Source organism: Schistocerca americana, chromosome X (genome assembly GCF_021461395.2).
Source record: "Schistocerca americana isolate TAMUIC-IGC-003095 chromosome X, iqSchAmer2.1, whole genome shotgun sequence".
In the NCBI taxonomy this organism is placed as follows: Eukaryota; Metazoa; Arthropoda; class Insecta; order Orthoptera; family Acrididae; genus Schistocerca; species Schistocerca americana.
Genome location: NC_060130.1, coordinates 933,771,589 through 933,791,521, shown reverse-complemented (window position 1 = coordinate 933,791,521; position 19,933 = coordinate 933,771,589). Strand labels below are relative to the sequence as shown.

General features: G+C 41.2%; 1 protein-coding gene across 3 annotated transcripts in view; it reads right to left on the bottom strand.

Moving 5' to 3' along the window:
* The window catches only part of LOC124555766 (dual serine/threonine and tyrosine protein kinase-like), a 335,619-nt gene that overhangs the window by 178,032 nt on the left and 137,654 nt on the right, over positions 1-19,933 (bottom strand). For all 3 annotated transcript variants that reach the window (XM_047129810.1, XM_047129811.1, XM_047129812.1), the window contains one exon: positions 1,577-1,749. In XM_047129810.1, the coding sequence (XP_046985766.1) occupies positions 1,577-1,749 (173 nt within the window). The remainder of the gene's footprint in view (positions 1-1,576; positions 1,750-19,933) is intronic.

The following is a 19,933-nucleotide window of genomic DNA, read 5'->3' as shown; positions in this document are numbered from 1 at the left end:
TCACCAATTCCTGCAATCATGGTGTGGGGAGCTATTGGATATGACAACAGGGCTAATTTGGTAACTGTTGAAGGAAGGCTGGATGACTATCAGTCTTTAACATGAATGGTAAACCCTCTTGTCATATCCTTCATAACCAGGGTACCAAATGCCATATTCCAGCAGGATAATTAAAGGCCCCAGCGTAAAGCTCACGTCACAAATTGCCTCAGGGCTGGCCTGCCTGGTCCCCTGATTTATCACTTGTGAGCATGTCTGGGATGTGATGGGAAGGCAGTTTCATACCAGGCTCCAGCCAGCAATCTTCACGAACTAATGCAGCCTGTATTTTAGGCATGGGATGAAATTTCTCAAGATAATATTCAGAGACTATTTGTTCTTGTGTCACATCAAACACTAGAATGTATTTGTGCTCAAACAAGGCAGGGGGACAGTGTCACGTCTCATACTGATGTTGATATAGACATCAGCTCCAAACGGAATGAAGTTTAATCACTTATTTCCTCTTATGTGATACATATCTACAAAAAGTTTGATTAATATTGGAATTGAGCTTCATTATGCAACATTTTCAATTTCCGTCAGAGTGTCTCACACAGCAGTTACACAGGACAACAGAAATGTACCAAAAGAATTGTAAAATGCAAATTCTACCAAAATTGACAATGGAATGGAGAATAACAAATTACATGTGTTGGTGCTGTTATAATGTGGCATTCTATTAAGTTATACAGTATTATTTCAACAAATGGTTCAAGTTGGCTCTGGATGACAACAGATACAAACAGAAGCCACTTTAGTAAGGAGAGTACTTCTGACCAAATGCATATCTTCATTTAATAGTACAACAAAAACTCTCAAAAGTAAAACTACAAACATGTGCTAAAAAATAATGCCTATGAATTTTTTATGTGAAAACTTTCAAAGTCTTTTAAATACAACAAATGTTATTAACAATCTATATCGATGTTCTTCATGTCTACATATTTATTTCTCAACATAGCTGCCCTGACAACAAACACATTTCACCCAACGAGGGGCCAATTTGTTGACAGAAGGTTTGACTTTGTTGATGGAGACACAACCTCACCACTGCTTGAACCACTTTATCACTATCAAAGTGAAGCCCTTGAAGGTCTTCTTTAAGTTTTGGAAACATGAAAATCAGATGGGACCAAGTCAGAACTGTATGGAAGATGATCAATGACAGTAAACCCAAAAGCACTAGATTATTCCAGATGTCACAGTGCTCGTGTGTTGACTGGGATTGTCATGCTGAAGCAGAAGGTGCTCCTCACGTGGACAAACTCAAAACTTGATTGTTTCTCACACACCAACAAAGTTTTGTTACACGCTACAATTCAGAGCCCAGAAGCAGCAGAAAATGGCAAATATGTAGACATGAAAAATGAAGATGTATAATTAATTATTGTTAAGAGTTGTTACACAAAAAATTTGGAGGCATTACTTTTCAGTACGGTCTCATATGAATAACATTTTGTTACAGAAAATCACATTGTTAAACTATTCACAAAAGCTACATTAAAATAGCTACAGAACATTAATGTTCACATACCTCATTCAATGAACTTGCAGCTTGAATAAGATATGAACAAAGACAGGAACGTATATATGAGTACAGCTTTTCAGGTGATTGAATTTCATCGACTATCTCACACTTAGCACTGGCCTGGTCGATCAGTGACTTTTTTGGCATGGTGGATTCCAAGTACTCTTTGAAGTGGAAACCTTAATTGAAAAAAGGTCATCATATAATTAATGTACCTCACAGTACCTCATTTCTGTCATAATTTTAAAAAATTAAACTGGTTCACTAATTTTTAGTCTCAATGTCACAGTGGACATTATTTATGCTACTGATATGCTACACAAAATTTGAAAAACAACACTTCTTCAAAGCATTGCTCCTCTACAATATATAGCTGAGAGTGGGGTGGAGGGCAGTGATAAGTAGTTACAGCTTCATACTATTAATTACTGGGTGACTACTCACTGTGTCCTACATCAAAACCTACCCTTTGCAAATCAGTGTAAAGCACATGGCAAAAGAAATTTCAAAATGTATCACATGTTACGGTTTCTTTTTACATGGAACACGGATATAAAGACTGCTTAAATCTGTCTGTGTATTGTAATTACACCATCTTGTCATTGTGGACGCTTTGGGGGCAATACAAAGAGGGCTGTACTATATACCTAGATTCCTCACTTAATATTGGTTTCCAAAGCTTTTTCGGAATAGTTTATGTCAATCTATGAGTATCAGTTAGTTCATATTTTACAGCACTTTCATGATGCTCCCCTACATCAAGTAAACCTGTGACCATTCATGCTCTCCTCCTCTATAGATGTTCAGCATTCTGTTAGCTGTATTTAGTGTTGGCCTCATACACTTTAACAGTATATTGGAATGAGTGCATGATATTTTTTGTGGCAATCTCCTATCTAAACTGATTATTTTCCCCAGTATCTTATCAATGAACTGAACTCTTCCACTTGCTTTATATACAATTGATCATATGTCATAATTTAATGTGATCTCTTCATAAAAAGTTACATCCACATATTTATGAGCTGACTAATTAAAAGAATTTACTTATTGATACTGCAGTCACAGTTATTGACAGTACCCTTTATAAGAAAGATAGTAAGCACGATATTAATAATTACCGACTTGTCTCATTACTTACCTCCTCCTTAAACCTTGAAGGTATTTGAAAAGATTATGTATGCACCTCACTCAAAATAAGATACTTAGTCTCAATTTGGACTTCAAGAGGGTTTGTCCAGAAAAAACACTATTTTCCGATTCACAAACAATATTATACAAGAATTCAATGACAAAATATTGTTAACTGGATTTTTTTGTGACTTGTCAAAAACATTTGATTGTTCAGTTTTTAAGGTGATCTATCTGAAAAAACTTATTTTCTACAGCAGAAAGTTACATATTAAACTCTTCTTGTTTTTTTACTAGTTGCACATTTCTTAAATTTTGTGCATAATTTTCTAGCTAAAAGGTTTAATCTTGTGTTTTGTAAGTGTAAATTTATTCAGTCTGTAGCATAGTACTTGCTCTTTTGTTTTGGTTCGTTCTTAAGATAACCATCTGTTTGTTTAGTAAGCTGGTCAGCCAGGCCCTCTGCTGTCAACTGTTCACATCTCCAGAGCGGCAAGTTACATATTTAGCTTTCCCTGTGTTTTACAAGTGGCATGTTTCTTAAATTTTGTGTGTGTTTTCCTATTTAAAAGGTTTAATCTCATATTTTGTGAGTTTAAATTCAGGCAGTTTGTAGCGCGGTTTTCATTTCTTCCACAAAACTCATTAAGGCATTAGTGTCTATTGGTGACATCACGATGATAGGAAGTTACTTATCCAAGTTTCTGTCTGCTTTTATAGTTTACTTCTTCAGTTAGTCCTGCTGGCATGAGTAGTATGTGTGCATGCTGTGTGCATGCTGTGTGCAGAGGCAGAAGGAGTTGCCTGCAACTCACGAACAGCTGAATGATCTTTTGGGCACAGTCAGCCACCTTCAGGCTGCTGTCTTGGGGTGGAGGGAAATGTGATAGGACAGCTATTATTTTCTGTATATATAAATTACCAGATGGACAGGGTGGGCAGCAATCTGCAGTCATTTGCTGTTGAAATGAAACAACGAGTAGTGGTAAAGGTTACCCTCCGCCACGCACCTAACATATTGTATGGACTATACGACGCACCCTAATTTTTAAGCAATTTTTTAAAAATAACATTTTTACCATTTTGATTACTGAATTGCAAAGGCAGACTAAAAAAAATTCTTAGTTTATGAAACCGAACTGACCTTTAAAATAGTCATCTGACCTTCTTCTTCTTCTTCTTCTTCTTCTTCCTCTTCCTCCTCAACGTCGTCATCTAGTCCTCTTCATATACGAGATGGTCTTCACTGCCATCAACAGCATTACTTATGCTGCACGTCTTGCTATTTTTAACAATAATGTCTTGTCTCACTCCAGACCCAGACTGTTTTATCCATTGACACCCATTTGATTGTAGCTCATTTTAAAACTTCCTTCAGCATGAATTCATGCTGGGTTTCATCCATCATCCATTTGTTCCATTCAGTCATTTATTTACTGATATAACAATGGGTTGCAATTGTGAAGTAAGTCCTCCCAGAATAACAATAAGCTCTGTATTTCCCTGTCCTAATTTCTCTTTCACAGAATTTTTCAAACAACTATTAAATTGATCTAGCACATGAAGAGAAATCATCTTCAGTAAAGCACCTTTCCCTCTCTTCCAACTATCTTAAACCATAATTTCACACCTGTCTCATCCATCTAACCCTTGTGATCTGCGTGACCACCACCACCTGGTGGTGTTTCAGAAGGTTTTGGCATTGTTTTGCACTTGAAAATTATCACTGGATTAAGTTTAGTCCTTCAGCACAACACAAAAGGACAACAGTGAAGTGCATCCTTATCTGCTATTTGGCTTAGTTCCACAGAGGTTTTCTTTCGATGTTGAATAATAATGCGATGGAAAGATAATATTCTCTCTTCATTTCTTGGGGCATTTTCTGTGATATTTTGGTTTTGGGTCACATGCTAAGTCTGTGACACTTTTTAAATCTGATAGCAACAACCAACTTCACTCTTAAAGCCTGTTAAGTTCCACTGTAGCGCTAGCTTACGAGCCTGTATTTGAATCATGTTTTTATTAATTCCAACACCATTTTGACCACGACCTTTAATCCATTTCAATACTTCATCTTCCAGTTTTGACCATTTTGCATTCAGTCCTCTATTTGCACATTTAGTCTTCCCCATTTTCGTCAGTTCTTCTTTACTAGCCCACCACTCACATATGGTTTTTTTTGTTGGTGGAGGGCCAAAATGCTGCTCAGCTGCCTTGTTTACATGTTATTCTGCATATGCTATTACTTTCAATTTATAGCCCACATCATCTTATGAATACCTCTTATTTTTTCCATTACAAAACGAGCTACTAAGAAAAGCATTGTACTGTTGCCAATAACAGAAATCACTTTCAATTCAAGTTCACTGGCACTGTAGACTGCAATGATGCATCACAGGCTAGACAGTGTTCGGGGATTGTGATGGTGGGGTGGGAGGGAGACAGTGTTAACAAACCTGTGAAACCCAAGTTTCCCGTGGCATCGAATATACGGCCATTTTTAAGACTGGCAGGAATTTTAAGTCAAAAATTGGATATTTTTATATTAATTTCAAGTATAAGAGGCTCCTGAATTTTGGAGGCAATTTTTTTGAAGGAAAAAAGTTCATATTATACTCCATAAAATACGATATGCAGATGCAGACTGAGAAAACTTCATTGAATTGCTATCGAACTAGTCTCATGGGAAATATTTAAATAATATACACTGGGCAACTTTTAACTAATATGGCTTTTCCCACATTTATTGTCAATACAGACAATATAATAACCAGTTCCAGGTTTAAAAAGAGAGAGAGAGAGAGAGAGAGAGAGAGAGAGAGAGAGACATGGGCATCTTCACTGTACTAATTATCAGTATGGCAGTTACAGAATATTCACAGTATATAGTCACAGTGACTGTCACAGTCATGGTTGCTGAACTCCGACACAACAAACACATGACCGCATTGGCTTCAGTTTATATCATCTATCAGTACACAATGTCTTTTGATAGGTGACAAAACGAATGTTCTTTACAACACAGTGGTTACCAATTGGAGTCTCAAATTATTCACACATTGGTTTGAAGTAAAATTTGTAGGGTTTAATAGTGTTCACTAGTTGAGTTTCACAAACCAATAGGGTCACCCAGGTATACTGAATATGTGAACACTGATGACAGACTTCCACAGTTATGTTAATTGAGCACATTATTATGGGTACTGAAAATGATGTTGATTGTAGACTAAGCGGGCACAGGCGCTAACATAATACAAAGTACCCAAGAGTTCCTGAACTTTCATGTAGATGATGTCTCTAAGATTTCCAGGACCAGACTGAAAGTTCTGGGGAATGGTTGGCCTTACAAGACACAGGCATATTATATTTTAGAATTTTGGAAACTAAATAGTCATTTGTAAAATGCTAGGTTATACTTTGCTAATTTGGATGAGTTACATGTTACGACATAATTTGGTTTACAAAATGTGTAGAATGGAAATGTAAACACTCTATGATCTTATCAGAATGTCATCAATCCCTCCAATCATTATACAAAATATGTGATGGATTAACAAAATGTACAAAAATTCATCAAACCATTTTGCTTGCCTGTGTTGGGAACAACCCATTTATGAGTGTAAGTGCAATCGTTAGTCTTATAAACATTTATAATAATTTAAGCAAATCCTTAATTAGTGGCTTAATTATTTGGAGAAGGGTGTTAGTCAGTTCAAAAGAATTATGGCAACAAAAGTACAGTGGTAAAAAAAAGATTCAATCTAGCAAGTACAATGGCTAGATCTGCATTGGAAAATCCAGGTATTTCTGAATTTTAATGCTAATTATCTGGTAAGTTAATTAATTTAATGACAACCAAAATACATTACTATGAAGTCTGGATGACAGTCTTTCTAATGAGTGGTGTCAACATGTCTAATCTGACTGATTAACTCATACAAAATTTATCCCTTCGTGTCATTACGATAAACTTCAGTAACTCATCACTTTTAATTAATAAAGTTTCCAGTAAAACTAAATATACTATTAAATTCAGTGGCTCAACAATTATCACAGGAATAACAAATTAGCAAGAAATGTAGTTTGGATAATGTTTGGTCAGATTTGGGCACATACTGCTCACACTCATAATATAACAGCAGACAGAAAGATTCTGGCTAGCTCTGCTTGAAGTTCACAGTATTCTTATAAAAAAACTCAAATATTATGGTATAATACTCTGTTATCACTTAACACTGGGCCTCATTTCTCAATCTTAATGCTCTTGTCTGATCAAGATGGCAGAAACACCTGTTCCAATCAGACCAAAATCCTTTCTATCCCACTCTATTGTTCAGCCACTTTCTTGAAGTCCTTCTCAGTGGCAGGAACTCATCTCTGGAATAACCTCCCACATTATATCAGAGAATCGAATAACATATCTAGCTTTAGAAGACAGTTAACAATGTATATACTAACGCAACAAGGAGGACCACCATTGTCCCTGCATGCACTCGTTAATCTCGAACATCCTTCTTTCCAAAAAATCTCTCTCTTTTCCCAGTATTCTTAGCCGATGCAGTCTCCTTAAATTTCTTATCCTCAGAACTTGCTATGTCAGAAAACATCTATTTTATACACCTATAAATTCTTTTAATATCTGTCACTATCATTACTACTACTACTACTACTACTACTACTACTACAGTCACATATCAATATGGAACCATGAAAATTAAATTATTGTACCAGGGTTATTGTTATAATAAGGTTTTGTTATCATGACTCAGAGCAAGGATCCATGTTTCTGTGGCTGATATGCACATTACTGTAGTACTTTTCTGATGAAAAATAACATTAAAAGACAAATAATGAAACATTTTTGACATATTAACGGACCATTAACTGATACATTCTGCGCCCGCATCTCATTAAACCACTGCAGTGTAACACTGTCCACACTGTCAGCATCCGTCTTCATTCTTTTTCTTGAACTTCTTTTAGTTTTTTAAGGAACGTAGCTAACGTTTATTGTGCAAGTCCCTACATCCTCACAATGTCTACTTGTTTCATTCTGTTATCAATGTCTTCAAAAACCTTCATTTTGTCTTCAATCTTATTTGTTGGCGAGTTCCAGCCACTGTCCAAACCTTAAGGAAGTCCAAAGTGTTTACATCAACTAAAAGCATTCACAGATTGCAAAAATCATGGAGATAAACTACATATGAGCCCAACAAACACTTCTGTCTGCTACTGGAGTTCAACAATGAACAAACTAAACACTCATTCAAACAAAGAGGCTCTCCGACGTTTTGTCACTCAGCATAGCTCGCCCGCAGCTGTACACTATTCTCTTTACCACTAGAATAAATACAGTACTGTAGTATGTAGCAAAGCTTCTGGAAATAAAGTCCCGAAAGACTAATACCTAAACAAACAATACCTACCACTCTAGTGAGCTTCTTAGAAGTAGGAAATAGTAAATTCCTCAAACTTTTGTCTTTGTTATAACAGTGTGTTGCTAAATTTACTTCACTGTTGTAAGGAGCGGTAATTAATAACGTACATACAAGGAATCATCTGGGACCATATAGAATTATTGTTGCACCTGGGTTTATTGTTTTATTGTTAATTGTTATATGGAGGTTTGACTGTAATAATACTATTACTGCTACTACTAACATCACTATCAGTGGCAGCAGTACAAGTACTGCCAATACTTTATTAATTCATAGTCAGTATTATTTACACACACTGTCACTTCTGACATTCAAATCATTTTAATAGTATATTTCATATTAAAATCGTTACTTCATACGTAACTATGACCAAAAAAAATGGTAATGTATGTGTGAAACCCTGATCCAATGTAAATATTGTATATTGTAAAGTTAGTTCTCTTGCTCTCAGGTTCTGGAATCAAGTTTTCACTAGAAACAGTGCAACTGAAATTCTTGTACTTCTGGTGTATCTGGAGTGAGGGAGAAATGTGAAAATGTAGACTGCCTGAAAGGTAATATTAGATTGTTTTTACGAAGAGATTTATCTGAAGTTTGGATTTTTTTCTTTTAGTAAAACAAATCACATTGGAAAAGTATCTTTCACCAGTAAATTTGAAGAATTTACAATATGCGAGCACTCAGCCAACCAATTTTAACTGCAGACACTGATGGTAAGAGTTTTGTTAATCACACATGCAATAAGATCACAAAATATCTATTGTATGACTACGTGTTGTGTGGACATTACCCAAGTCTGTTGGTGGAATTTTGCTTCGATAAGTACTTTTACTGCAAGTGTGGTTTGAAAATGAATGGCAACATTTGAAACTAGTCACCAATATAAATTACATGCAATTTTGACTGGAATTGGGAATAAAGAACTAAATTGTCACAGTCTTGGAGCATGTGACCTGAAAGGGGGAAAAAACATGTAATACAAATCTTTATTCAAGTAAATTTAAGAGAAGTTGACTATTCCCACAAGCACCACTTATTGGAGGGTCCTCTTGCTGGAGCAAGAAGCCATGCATCATAGGGCTATGGCCCATGCAAAGGTGGTTGAGGAGGACCTCGTCCCGCCGACGTGGTTGTTATGAGGTATGCCACATGCTAGCTGTGGGCTTTACGACATGGAGCTTATTGCCGGTTACTTCCAACCACTCATCCTCACACTGACGCAAGACAGCGAGACGCTCAACAACAGGATCATAGCATGCAGGGGGATGGTACACTGAAATACCTGAGGATCACAGCACGCCTCCTTGGCTGCTCGATCCGCCCTTTCATTTCCCACAATTCCCAGGTGATGTGGTACTCAGCATGAAGACACCTCCTTCCCCAGCCTTTTTAGGTGGAGGAGGCTATCCTGGATAGTCTCGTCTAGTTTACCTGCTGGGTACAAACATTTCAGAGTGTGAACGGCACTCAGAGAATTGGAACAGACAAGAAATTTAGCACTTTAAGAAAGTCCCATCCGCTCCAATGCCTGCAAAGTGGCATACAATTCTGAATCAAAGACAGTAAAGGCTTGAGGCAGTCTGACCTCGAGGACATGATCCAGGAAAACAACACAGCAACAAACAGAATCCCCCCGTTTCGACTCATCCGTAAAAACAGTGACATAGTCATGGTGCTCAGATATATTGTCAGACAGTATCGCACAAAATGGAAACAGGAGCACGCTTTCTCCTGTATGGCACCAAATCTAAGATCACTAGGGGCTTCTCCAGTAATCAGAGCAGCAGACGGTTAAAACCCTGGATTTGGGGTTGTATTGGCTCCACACCGAGTAACTAAACCACACACCGTACGCAGCTCCCAAACGGCAATGTGGCTCAGGGACAGTTGCAAAAAAGGCTTTCCAGAAGTGGATAAGCAACAGTATGGTGTGTGGGTGAAGTCGTAGCTCTGAGGAACTTACACACCTGATGCACCATGAGGATCTGGTGCCAGACAGTAAGTGGTGATTCCCCAGCCTTAGCACAGAGGCTGGATAAGGGACTGGTCGAATAAGCACCAGCCCACTCCTCTAACAGCCACACTGTAAGTTGCAACTGGGGACCTGCTGTTGCAACACTGGAGGAGGAACAGAAAACAGCAAGATCATCCACAAATAAGGAGTACTGTGCAGGACTCCTTACCGTAAATGTGATACTGTTTATGGCTATAGTAAAGAGGGTAACAATTAAAACACTGCCCTGAGGTACACCGTTCTCTCCTGTTCACATCAATCTGACAAAGTCACCAACTTAGGTCCTAATAAACCAGTGAGACAGGAAAGACCATATGGAGATGGGGAGATGGCCACCAAAGCCCCACTGATGCAGCTGTGCGAGAATACAGTGTCTCCAAGCAGTATCATACACCTTACTTAAATCAAAGAATATATCGACACAGTGATGGTTGCATAGGAAAGACTGCTGAAAATCCATCTCTAGCAGGCTCAGGTTGTTAACAGTGGACCAAAGGGCCAAAATCTCTGGAATCCACACTGAGAGCAGCTAAGCAGTTGTCTGGTCTCTAACAACCAGACCAGATTATAGTTAACCATTCGCTCCAGGGTCTTCCTACACAGCTTGTTAAGGTGATACTTCGATAATCACTGGGACATGTGCAGTCTTTTCCTGGTTAGAGGAGAGGTATCAACAGTGCCTCTCTCCACAAGTTGGAGAACATGAACGGAAGATTTCCTTTGACGTTGTGGGCAAATGTCTAAGCATGCAATACTGGATTTGGTCACGACCGAGTGCAGTATCACGAGTCTCAGACAGAGCTGATTCAAGCTCCCACATGGAGAAAGTGTAGTTTTAAGTCTTGGAATTGTTGGATCTGAAGACCAATTTTCTGTTCTTTACAGTCGCACAGTAGCTACGAAACGCCAGATTCCGACTGGCATTAGCAGTAGCTCGTGCAAAATTCTCTGCCAGCATCTGAGCAATGTCGCTGGGAGCTGTTTGGAGACATCCCTGTTTCATGACTGCTGCTATTGGAAAATCCTCTTGATGGCTTCCCACAATTTCGTAGAACAAGTGGAACGGTTGATGGAGTCCAGGAACACTTGCTATGACCTTTTCTTGCTCTCCTTGATTACATGTCGAGCCTTGGCTCTCGTGACTTGAAGGGCTATGAGGTTGTCTGCTGTAGGATAGCACTTAAATTGTCTAAGAGCTGTACACCTGTCCCGCATGGCTGAACAGCACTCATCTGTCCACCAAGGTACAGGTCACCTCTTAAGACGACCTGAGGACTTTGGGATGGATAAGTCAGAGGCATGATGCATCACTCACGTGATGTGGTCCACCCATTCATGGACACTGCTGCGATGTTCAAACACAAGCAGCTGTATGAACAGCATCCAGTTAGCCCTGCTGACCATTCGTGTAAGTGAACTGACTGTAGGTAGTGCCCCATTCAATAGGTGAATGTGGCGTGGGAAGTGATCACTGGAATAAAGATCACCAATGATCCCTCACGGAACAGAATCTGCGAGGGTGGGAGAGCAGAAAGAGAATGTGGTGGCTGAGAATGGCCTAGCAGCAGTGCAGAAATGAGTGTGAGTACCTGTGTTGAGGATGCTCAGCTCGTGAGACATCACAAGGGTTTCCAAAACCCAACCCAGACAGCCAATAGAGGACAAGCCTCACAAGACATGATGGGCATTGAAGCCTCCCAGTAGGAGAAGTGGTCAGTAGTCATTCCACAATATCTGTAAGAGCCTCAGTCTATTGCATCTGGTGGAAGTAGATACTGCGAGCAGACTGTGATCCTATAACACCCATGAATTTTGACAGCAACTGCATGCAGGTCAATAGCCAGTGGGACAGCAGAGGAGTGATGTGTGTTACTGACAAACATGGCAACCACTCTCTTGGCTCTCTCCCTAGTGAGGTCAGCCTTTCGGTGAAGGGTATAGCCCTTGGCATAGGATTGTCACTGGCTTTAAAATGTGTTTCTTGTAAACACAAGCACAGGGGGATTTCCTGCACTAGCAAATTCAGTTTCTCAACAAGGAATAACTTACTAATGTTCCACTATAATATATGAGCTATCTATCATGGGGGTTGCACTTTCACCCTGTCTTTCTGCCGGGGAGTGCAGCCTATAATGGGTGGGGGCCTCAGTCTTGGGGAGAGATGATTGCCCCTGTCTGATATCAAGCTCCATTAGCTCTATCGAAGAGTCAAGAGAGACTTCAGATAATATGATATTGACATCGTCGGACTGTTTACTTCCCGACTCCATTTATGGGGCACGCTTGGCCTTTGACTTTTTGCCCTGGGTCAACTTTGGAGCCATAACTGGGGCAGTGGTAGTGGCAGCACTAGAAGGCAGACCAAACTGAACCTTAGGTGGAGCAGGGAGCTCCGCAACATTAGCGAGCACAGACTTTACCAATGTTTTGGGAGGAAGTTTAGGCAGTAAAGAAACTGCAGCAGCACAAGTACACTGACAAATGCGGGTACTAATGCTAACACTAGCTACCTCTGTCTGTATAGCAGCATCAGTTTTCTGTACTGGATGTTTAACAACTGATGCAAATGAGGTAGCAAACATTGGGGGCTGAATGCCTTATAGATCATCTTGGCCTCATCAGAGGGGATAGGTCGTATAGTTTTTACCTTCTGTATCTTCCATTCTTCAAGGAAGCCACAGCAGTCCCTACTCGAGACAGGTTGAGCCCCAGAGCAATTTACACACTTTGGAGGAGACGAACATCTGACTCCATCATGGGCAGACTTTCCACACTTGCCGCAAATGGCTTCTCCCTTACATCCAAGTGCGGTGTGTTCAAAGTGTTGGCATTTAAAACAGCACATGGGATTGGGGACATAGGGCTGTACAGATAAGTGAATAAAACCTGTCTTAAAATGTTCCAAGAGTTTTATGCTATTAAAAGAGAGGATGAATGAGTCGGACTTAATCTGATCACCTTCCACCCTTTTCATAATACTCTGCACATCTTGGGACCATTAAACTTTCAGGTCATATTTGGGTGTGTCTGCAGGTCACTACACCTTTACTGTAATTTAATGTGGCGTGGAGCTCAGTCTCAGTGACAGTGACACATTTTCAATGGGGTTTGGCATACTGCAGGTTTGTTACTTGCTGGGAACTTGATGTTTCCACAAACAGAATCCCATTTCATAGCAGCTTTACTGATTTTGATGTACCTGCTATCCCCTCTAAGCCCTTTTGTATATAAAAATGTGACCGCTTTTCAAACTGCCCTCTTTCCGTTTAACCAATAAAAACACACACTAGCCAGCAGCATGTGTTCTGTTGCTAAAGCCACTTGAATTCTTTAATATCTGTGAGTCTGCAGGACTGGCTACACAAGCCGTCTTATTTGATTGAGTGTTTGTACCTACCAGCAGACCACCCATTCTGCTAGGTGGTGGAAGAGAAGACTTCGAAGGATTCATCTCGGTCCCATGAGCAGCTAGGGAAATAGAAGTCCACCTAGACACAGCCCCAGATGACTAGGTAGGCCTTGTACAAATGAGGTGCAGCAGGTTCCCCAGAGGTTGCCAGCTAACGACTGTTCCATCTCAACAGGCATGCATCATGCATCTCATCAGCGTGCAGCACACCTTGAGAGCCCTGGAGTGCTGCAGCAACAGTTCACTATGAGCTGGATTCAGACCACAGTCCTGCTGTCCTGGAATGTGCCAATGTCAAACACACAATCTGGGGGTATGGTAAAAACAACATACACCAATAATTGGGGACAATATAATGCCATGGTAAGGCATGTCCTGGTATGGTAAGGCATGTCCTGGTATGGTAAGGCATGTCCTGGTATGGTAAGGCATGTCCTGGTATGGTAAGGCATGTCCTGGTATGGTAAGGCATGTCCTGGTATGGTAAGGCATGTCCTGGTATGGTAAGGCATGTCCTGGTATGGTAAGGCATGTCCTGGTATGGTAAGGCATGTCCTGGTATGGTAAGGCATGTCCTGGTATGGTAAGGCATGTCCTGGTATGGTAAGGCATGTCCTGGTATGGTAAGGCATGTCCTGGTATGGTAAGGCATGTCCTGGTATGGTAAGGCATGTCCTGGTATGGTAAGGCATGTCCTGGTATGGTAAGGCATGTCCTGGTATGGTAAGGCATGTCCTGGTATGGTAAGGCATGTCCTGGTATGGTAAGGCATGTCCTGGTATGGTAAGGCATGTCCTGGTATGGTAAGGCATGTCCTGGTATGGTAAGGCATGTCCTGGTATGGTAAGGCATGTCCTGGTATGGTAAGGCATGTCCTGGTATGGTAAGGCATGTCCTGGTATGGTAAGGCATGTCCTGGTATGGTAAGGCATGTCCTGGTATGGTAAGGCATGTCCTGGTATGGTAAGGCATGTCCTGGTATGGTAAGGCATGTCCTGGTATGGTAAGGCATGTCCTGGTATGGTAAGGCATGTCCTGGTATGGTAAGGCATGTCCTGGTATGGTAAGGCATGTCCTGGTATGGTAAGGCATGTCCTGGTATGGTAAGGCATGTCCTGGTATGGTAAGGCATGTCCTGGTATGGTAAGGCATGTCCTGGTATGGTAAGGCATGTCCTGGTATGGTAAGGCATGTCCTGGTATGGTAAGGCATGTCCTGGTATGGTAAGGCATGTCCTGGTATGGTAAGGCATGTCCTGGTATGGTAAGGCATGTCCTGGTATGGTAAGGCATGTCCTGGTATGGTAAGGCATGTCCTGGTATGGTAAGGCATGTCCTGGTATGGTAAGGCATGTCCTGGTATGGTAAGGCATGTCCTGGTATGGTAAGGCATGTCCTGGTATGGTAAGGCATGTCCTGGTATGGTAAGGCATGTCCTGGTAAGGCATGTCTACATCCAGATCTACATCTACATTGATACTCCGCAAGCCACCCAATGGTGTGTGGCGGAGGGCACTTTACGTGCCACTGTCATTACCTCCCTTTCCTGTTCCAGTCGCGTATGGTTCGCGGGAAGAACGACTGTCTGAAAGCCTCCGTGCGCGCTCTAATCTCTCTAATTTTACATTCGTGATCTCCTCGGGAGGTATAAGTAGGGGGAAGCAATATATTCGATACCTCATCCAGAAACGCACCCTCTCGAAACCTGGCGAGCAAGCTACACCGCGATGCAGAGCGCCTCTCTTGCAGAGTCTGCCACTTGAGTTTATTAAACATCTCCGTAACGCTATCACGGTTACCAAATAACCCTGTGACGAAACGCGCCGCTCTTCTTTGGATCTTCTCTATCTCATCCGTCAGACCGATCTGGTACGGATCCCACACTGATGAGCAATACTCAAGTATAGGTCGAACGAGTGTTTTGTAAGCCTGGTAAGGCATAAACATACTGCAAAAGTGGAATGAAAGCAAGGTGGATTCTGCTATCAAGTATCTAACAGCTATCCTCCAGACTTGTGCTCAAGAGGCAAGCAACTCGCTTACCAATTAAAACTAGTGTTAGGATCCTACCCCCAACATCTGGAACTTTATAGTCACTAAGTGGTACATGAGGAAGAATTGGCAGTAATATCGTGATCCCACCAATCATCTCACTGTGTGGCTGGAAGCCCAGGTGAAACAAAAGCTACAGGAGCACAAAGGCCTTTGCTGGCAAGAACAGCTTAGAAACGCCAAATGAGACACGAACCACGTTGTAAGATCATAAAAACTACTCACAGGGTACACAGGCCACTCCAAGGTAAGGTGGACTAGTTTACAAAGCTGAGGAGAAAGCACAGGTACTGGTGACATTGCTAGAGCCACAGTGCCAAATTCATGTCATTGAACAGGACGACAATGGAAAGCAGGAAGAAATAACTGTTGGAAGAGTGGCTCAACTGAGGCAAGAGGGGCCAGATGCCAGATACTAAGTTTATGCCAGCTTCTTATTGTCTTGTGTGCACCTACATCAAACAGCTCGGGAAAAATAAATGCCCTGGTCCCGAAAAGGTGCATGTCCCATACCCAAAGCACCTACCTCCAACAGCAATCATGTACATCGTCAGTGTAAACTAAGCAATGCCCCTCCATAACCTATTTCCTTACTACCTGGAAAACTGCTCACGCTATATAATCTTACCAACACTCAGTCAGAACCCATTCTTCCCCAAAGTTTTATACAAGTTTGTCTCCTGTGCTTCCTAGACAAGGTACTGGAGAGTCTTTTCCAGAGAGACCTCAACAAATTCCTGTCACAAAATTATCACCCCTGAGCAGTCTGACTTCCATCCAGAACTTAGAACAATCCATCAGTCCATAAATGTGGTGGAACACGCATGACAGGTGGTGCAACAGCATTATATGCCAATGATACGGCAATCTACAGGAACACCTAGATGTAATCATCAACTGGCACAACAATGGGATGATTAAAAATCAATCTGGAAAAATTAGTAGCAGCCATGTTCATCAGCAATTTAATGCTTCCTAACAGACAGATTTTTGTGGTCAGTAGAACACTAGCGTGGAGCAACTCACTGATCTATCTCAGCCTTCACCTGGATACACACGTAACTTTTGCTAAGCACTTAAATAGGGCCAGTAGTGGAGGTTGCATTGCTCATAATAAACTTTACTCACCTCTCGTATGGGTGGGTAGGGATGGTGGTTGGGGGTGGGGGTGGGGGGGAGGGTGACAGAAACAAAGTTACAATATTACACGGCTGGCTGCCATCCTTCCAGTGATGCTGTACAGTACATGCCCAAAACACACATTAAGGATCTCTTAGACATACTATCAATCTTTACATGCATCAGAAGGAAGTAACAAAATCTCTGTGAGAAGGCTTCCACTTCAATCTACCATCTTATTCATCAGGCAGGTACACAACACCCCATCACTTCAGATAAAAGACCAGTCTCCACACTAACCAGACAATTTAGGGCATATCAATTTTGGTAAACATTTTTGGAATACAGTGATCAATAGATTATTATATTTTGACTAAAGTTCAGTCTTGATCACACCATTTATGTTTCAATGACATAGGTAACCGGTTTCGGTTATTTTTACATAACCATCATCAGACCTATGGCTCCCTTAGGATGGTAGGCGGAGCTCTCCTCAGCTGCTACGAAGTCAACTGATCAGTTGCCAGGCTACTTTTGCCACAGATACGCAAATGACTTAGTCATAGCAATACCTGGTAGATTTGCTCATGCTGTTAGAAATATGGCACAATGTGCATTGAACATGGTGGAAAACTAGTGCAAACGTGATCTGAGGGTCAGTTCCAGGAAAATCGTTGTTGTACAATTTAGAAGGAAGCGTATCCAGCACGTATACTCAAATCTTAAGCTTCTCAGTGAAACTCTACCAGTAGAGGAGGTAATGAAGTTTTGAGGGCAACCCTCGATGTGAAACATCTAACCCCTCCAACTTCACATAAGGAACATAATATTCCAAGACAAAAGGCACTCTAACAAGCACTAGAATGGCCTTTGGTACAGATGACAATTTACGGGGTACAGGATGGTGGAACAAAGTAGAACAGAACATTGCTGCGAAGGAGCCAAGATGCAGACACTGACCTGCTTAGCCATAACACGCAAAACTGGCAGCACACCCACTGTTGGGCTGGAGACCATACTGGTCATGCCCCCACTACATCTGTGGGTCATCACTAAGGCAACGGTTAAATCAAAACTATGAAACTGGATCAGAAGGCAGTATGAATAATATCAGACTATGCTCCAAAAACAAAATCATGCAAGCTAATGATGCAAATGCCATTTCTTACGAGAAGTTCTGTAATCCTGGACTGTGTGTAGGGTGTGTGGTGAGGTGATGAAACCACACGACATAATCTTCCACTGCAAAACACTGGATCATGTTTTTATCTCCATGATCAAATCAAACCTAAGCCTGGCATAGTGACAGACAAGCTACAGACACTTGAACTACTACTTGTTAGTGGTGGCAAAACTGACACCGTGACATAAATGGTTGGTTTGGATTAAGGGACTAACAGCGCAATCATCAGACCTTTGGTCAAGGGGTTGTACATCTGGAGGTAGTGGCAGTCATCAGGATTAGGCTCAGACAAGCAAAGTATGTAGGAGCGGTGAAAGAGAGGCACTGAAGGCAATACTGGTGCCAGGGGTGAAAAAACACTTGACAGAGAGAAGTAAAATTATACTGTGGTGCGAGAAATCCCAGCCACATCCAACCCCCGTCAACCTGGCAACCTAATAAAGAGCAAAGACATCTACAGCGTAAGAATATCTTCTAGTAAAAAAAAAAAAAAAAGAAGCAAAATGGCGAAAAATAGCCACACACAGGCACCACTGGCGATCTGTGTGGGAAGAGGGTAGGCCCTCCCACAGCCATCCCACCCTATCTCTCACAGGCAAAATGTTAAAGAGATGGATAGCATCTACTAATCAATGGAGTGCTACTCCTAAAATGGAAAATAGAATGTAGAAGAAAAAGAGACAAACTGGGAAAAAGAATTTGAACAGAGGAAAGAAGGGATGACAAGAGGCAGCAGGCAGGAGGAGGCACAGTCAAGGTTCCCCCGACCAAGTGTGTGAGATACCTCGACCACCCCACTCCGAAGGTAGTTTACAACATTATATCTGAGAATAAAAATCATTGTCTTGGAGAAAAACAGAGAGCCAGTTCAACTGTCCAGGCGTTGTCCACCAACGTGATAGGCAAAGAATTTTCAAGACCGTGCTTAGCACGAAATAGCCAGACGCACAGGGAATTCCACCAGGATATGAGCAACTATCTGTAAGGCTTGTTGTTTAAAATAATACCATGGGTCAGTCTGGTATGACTGATGCAGAGGCAACATATAATGGAGGATTCCCTCTGGAATGAACAGAAGGAAGGTCACCATGCAGCAGTAACCTACTTGATAGTGTGGAGTGTAAGATTTCTGATATCCTCTCGCAACCAGATTAATTTACACTGTGAATCTAACAATTGTATTGGTGCCAAATAGAATAGAATTACATCAGCTGACTCAAAAAGAATGTGGAATGACAAACCTGACTTGACAACATATGGTTCAACCTAGATCACTGTTCCAGTAGGCAGCAGTTTACTGGGTGGTGTGCCACTATGTTAACACTGACCTACCTGCCAGCACTGGTCCTTGAAGGCCAGCTGCACTGCTCCAGTCTCTGAAACTCCCCTGACCTCACCTCTAGTGCAGGTATGAGTATGCTGTGCTCCAATATGTGAATTCTGCTTAATTAAGGTTTCAACACAATCTCACTTGGGGAATCTGAATGCCACTACTAACTAAGGGAAACTAATTTTGGTAGAATTGAACTATATTGTAAAGGTCCAGCATCCTCAGAATGAGAAGTTGTACATTCGTCATTACATCAAAACAAATTCGAAGATGGCACTTATGAGAATTCGCAGAGCTTGATCAAATGCAAGTGTGCTGTTATCAGTGGTAGAAATGCCACACATGAAACTTCACTCACGTAAGAGTTTATGTTTTATAAATACCACAACACAGCTAATCCATGCTGAGAGGATGCAATTAATACTCTTTGCCACATGGGACTTCTCATATCTCACTAAAGTAGTTCAGAAAGCCATAAAAAAATGTGTTACCCCACAAAGGAAGTAGGTTACAGTACGCTTGTTCGCCCACTGCTTGATTACTGCTCAGCAGTGTGGGATCCGTACCAGATAGAGTTGATAGAAGATATAGAGAAGATCCAACGGAGAGCAGCGCGCTTCGTTACAGGATCATTTAGTAATCGCGAAAGCATTACGGAGATGATAGATAAACTCCAGTGGAAGACTCT